The sequence below is a fragment of the Cyprinodon variegatus genome, unplaced genomic scaffold, assembly GCF_000732505.1.
Source record: "Cyprinodon variegatus isolate N-32 unplaced genomic scaffold, C_variegatus-1.0 Scaffold1437, whole genome shotgun sequence".
Taxonomy (NCBI): domain Eukaryota; kingdom Metazoa; phylum Chordata; class Actinopteri; order Cyprinodontiformes; family Cyprinodontidae; genus Cyprinodon; species Cyprinodon variegatus.
The window spans coordinates 55133-57760 of record NW_015151890.1 but is presented as its reverse complement, the minus strand read 5'-3'; the positions used below and the strand labels follow the sequence as shown (position 1 = coordinate 57760).

Sequence of the window (2628 nt, the reverse complement as noted above, 5' to 3'; positions counted from 1 at the left end):
GATGTCCGATATTCAGTTTTAAGGCCGATACCGATAGGGGGCCGATTATATCGTGCATCCCTAGCCTCTGCCCTTTGTGTGTCCCAGGCCGATCGACAGCTTTAAACTTTCTCTTATCAGAGCCAGAGGCCTTAGATTGAGTGAAAACATATCGGAGAGCAAGAATAACAGAAAAGAAACCTAATGTATTTTCTGTTGTTGGCAATTTGAAATTGATTTACCACATCTCTGGATTTTGAAGACGTTATTGAGGACTTTGCCTCATCAAAATTCTGGAGAAAGCTTCCGTGAATATAAGTTTTCTTTTTCCAAAGCGAAATCTGAATAAGTACAGTGGAGATTTAAGCAATTCAAATCTCAAACAGTCTTCTTTCATCTTATACATTTTATTATTTCTCCAAAAGATTGCGGTGTTGCTTTTAAGACATGTTTGTTTCTGCTGCAGTGGAGGACTGAGATGCTAGAAGGCTGAAGATTATCCCACGCTCCAGGCATGCTAAATGGTTTCCTCAGCAAGTGCTGCTAGTTTTATTTATTATTTACTGTTGGAAAGTTTCTAAATGGTCTTGATCATTTTGAAGGATTTATGTTTATCGTCTTGTTCCTAAACTTAATCAAAGATGTGAATGGATTGTTTGCAGAGGAAGGGATGAGAAGTTTTATTCATCCAGTTCTGTTTTCTTTCACTGTCTGATCGGTCCGTAAATAAATTTGAAAAAATGTGTTCTTTCTTTCTTTCAAACATAAGGAGTAATTTATTTAATGATTTCTAAATCATCTTCAACAGTACAGCGTCCAGAGAATCATCCAGACCAGCGGAGAAAAATGCTAAACAGTTTTCATTTTTTATGAATACATTAAAAATGAAAAGAGGTGAAGCTTGAAAATTTCTACTGGTTAAATGATTCAATTTAATCATAACATTTCATTAGGATACCCTGAAAAATTCAATCTCTTTTATCTTAGTTGACAACATTTATCTTATTTGATGTGTTTATCACAATGCTGACACTTAATTGGTGATTTACTGGTATCACTGTCTTAACTATGACATTAATATTGGATTATATAAGGAAAGTTTAATAAAAATACACAAAAAAAAAAATGTGATACACTGTTGAGTATATGACCCACGACTTATTTTGACATACAAAGAACCAACTCATCATAACCATAGATTTTTTTGTGACGAAAAGTGATGAAAAGTGTGCACTAGGGGGCAGTAAAGCACTATGATTCAAATGTTAATCAAAGTTGAACTAAAAAGCATCCTGATGGTTTAACCTTCCTCCTCCTCACCTTTCTTATTCTTCTCCTTCATCACCACCGTCATACTCATCAGTTCTCCTGCACTCAGACGGGACACCTGAAGGCAGCGGAAGTTGTTCTTCAGACTGTTCTTCATCCCCACCTCCTTTCTCCACTCAGCTGCACCTCCTCCTCCTCCTCCTCCAGAATGTGTCCAGTAGTCCACCTGCAGACCCATCATCTCTGCTGAAGAGCTGATCATAGAGGAAGTGGAGATTTCATTGGATTATTTTAGGTAAGATGTCTCCAAAGAGGGACAATGTGGACAGGAAGTACCTGATGGAGGGGGACGGTGGGGGTGTGGAGGTGAGTCCAACCCCAGACTGGCAGGGAGGAGATCCCAGTATGAAGTCATCTGAGTCCACTGTATGTGGACAGGTTTGGGGGGGGGGGTTAACAGAGTCCACGTCAGTCGAGCGAGGGGTCGGTTGATTCAGACGTACCTGAGGTCGACAAGAAGTTCTGTTCAACGAGGCCAACGTTCACCACCTGAGGACAGACAGACAGGAGGAGCAGGTCAGCACTGGAAGCAGCTGCTGTGATGGTACTTCCTGTCTGCAGTGCGTCTTACCCCGATAAATGGAACAAACTTCTGAAACGAGTCGTCTTCAGGGCTGCAGAGAAAAAAGTCATCAGTTCAGAGGATCTCTCTGAAAATGAACGTCTTTGCTTTGTCTCTGGATTAAAGAACTGGAGACTTCATCCTAATGGCTTCATTCTTCTAATGTCAACCACTGATCTAATTGATAAAGAGCTAACAGTACCGAGAGGTCGGTGCAAGCACATGAGAAGCCAATGCTGGTAACTGAGAAGGTTTAATTAATCTCAAACTGGATTTATTAAATTCTCCTATTAGTCTGGAATAACATTATCCAGGTTTTATGAGATTGAGTACTGTAGTATCTAAACTAGAGCAGATTGAACAGGGTTCGTACACCTTTTCCAAAGTCAAAATCAAGCACTTTTCAAGCACTTTCAAGATCCATTTCAAAACTTTTTCCAGCACCTTACACCACCACCAGTTGTCGGCTGGAACCAGTTTTGCGCGGATGACTGGTTGGATTACTCCTCTGCCATGGCGTAGTAATATAACCAACCAGAGGGTGTCGCAATTCAGTATTATCAGCCGTAGAGTTATCAATGCTGTTTTAAGGTCTGGGCCTGGCAATGAATTAAAACTTTGTTTTTTTTGTTGTTTTTTTTTTGTTTCCCGCAAGATAGTGCTGCAATACTGCAATAAAACTGCAATACTAACATTTAGGGATGCACAATATAATCGGCCCCCTATCGGTATCGGCCTTAAAACTGAATATCCGACAT

General features: G+C 40.1%; 1 protein-coding gene across 1 annotated transcript in view; it reads right to left on the bottom strand.

Annotated features, from left to right (window-relative positions):
* LOC107103387 (phosphofurin acidic cluster sorting protein 1-like) overlaps positions 1–2628 on the bottom strand; it is a 42810-nt gene that overhangs the window by 4102 nt on the left and 36080 nt on the right. The window contains exons 19-22 of the mRNA XM_015403081.1: positions 1880–1922; positions 1752–1797; positions 1585–1672; positions 1300–1502 (exon numbers count right to left, since the gene is read on the bottom strand). Coding sequence (XP_015258567.1) covers positions 1300–1502; positions 1585–1672; positions 1752–1797; positions 1880–1922 — 380 coding nt within the window. The remainder of the gene's footprint in view (positions 1–1299; positions 1503–1584; positions 1673–1751; positions 1798–1879; positions 1923–2628) is intronic.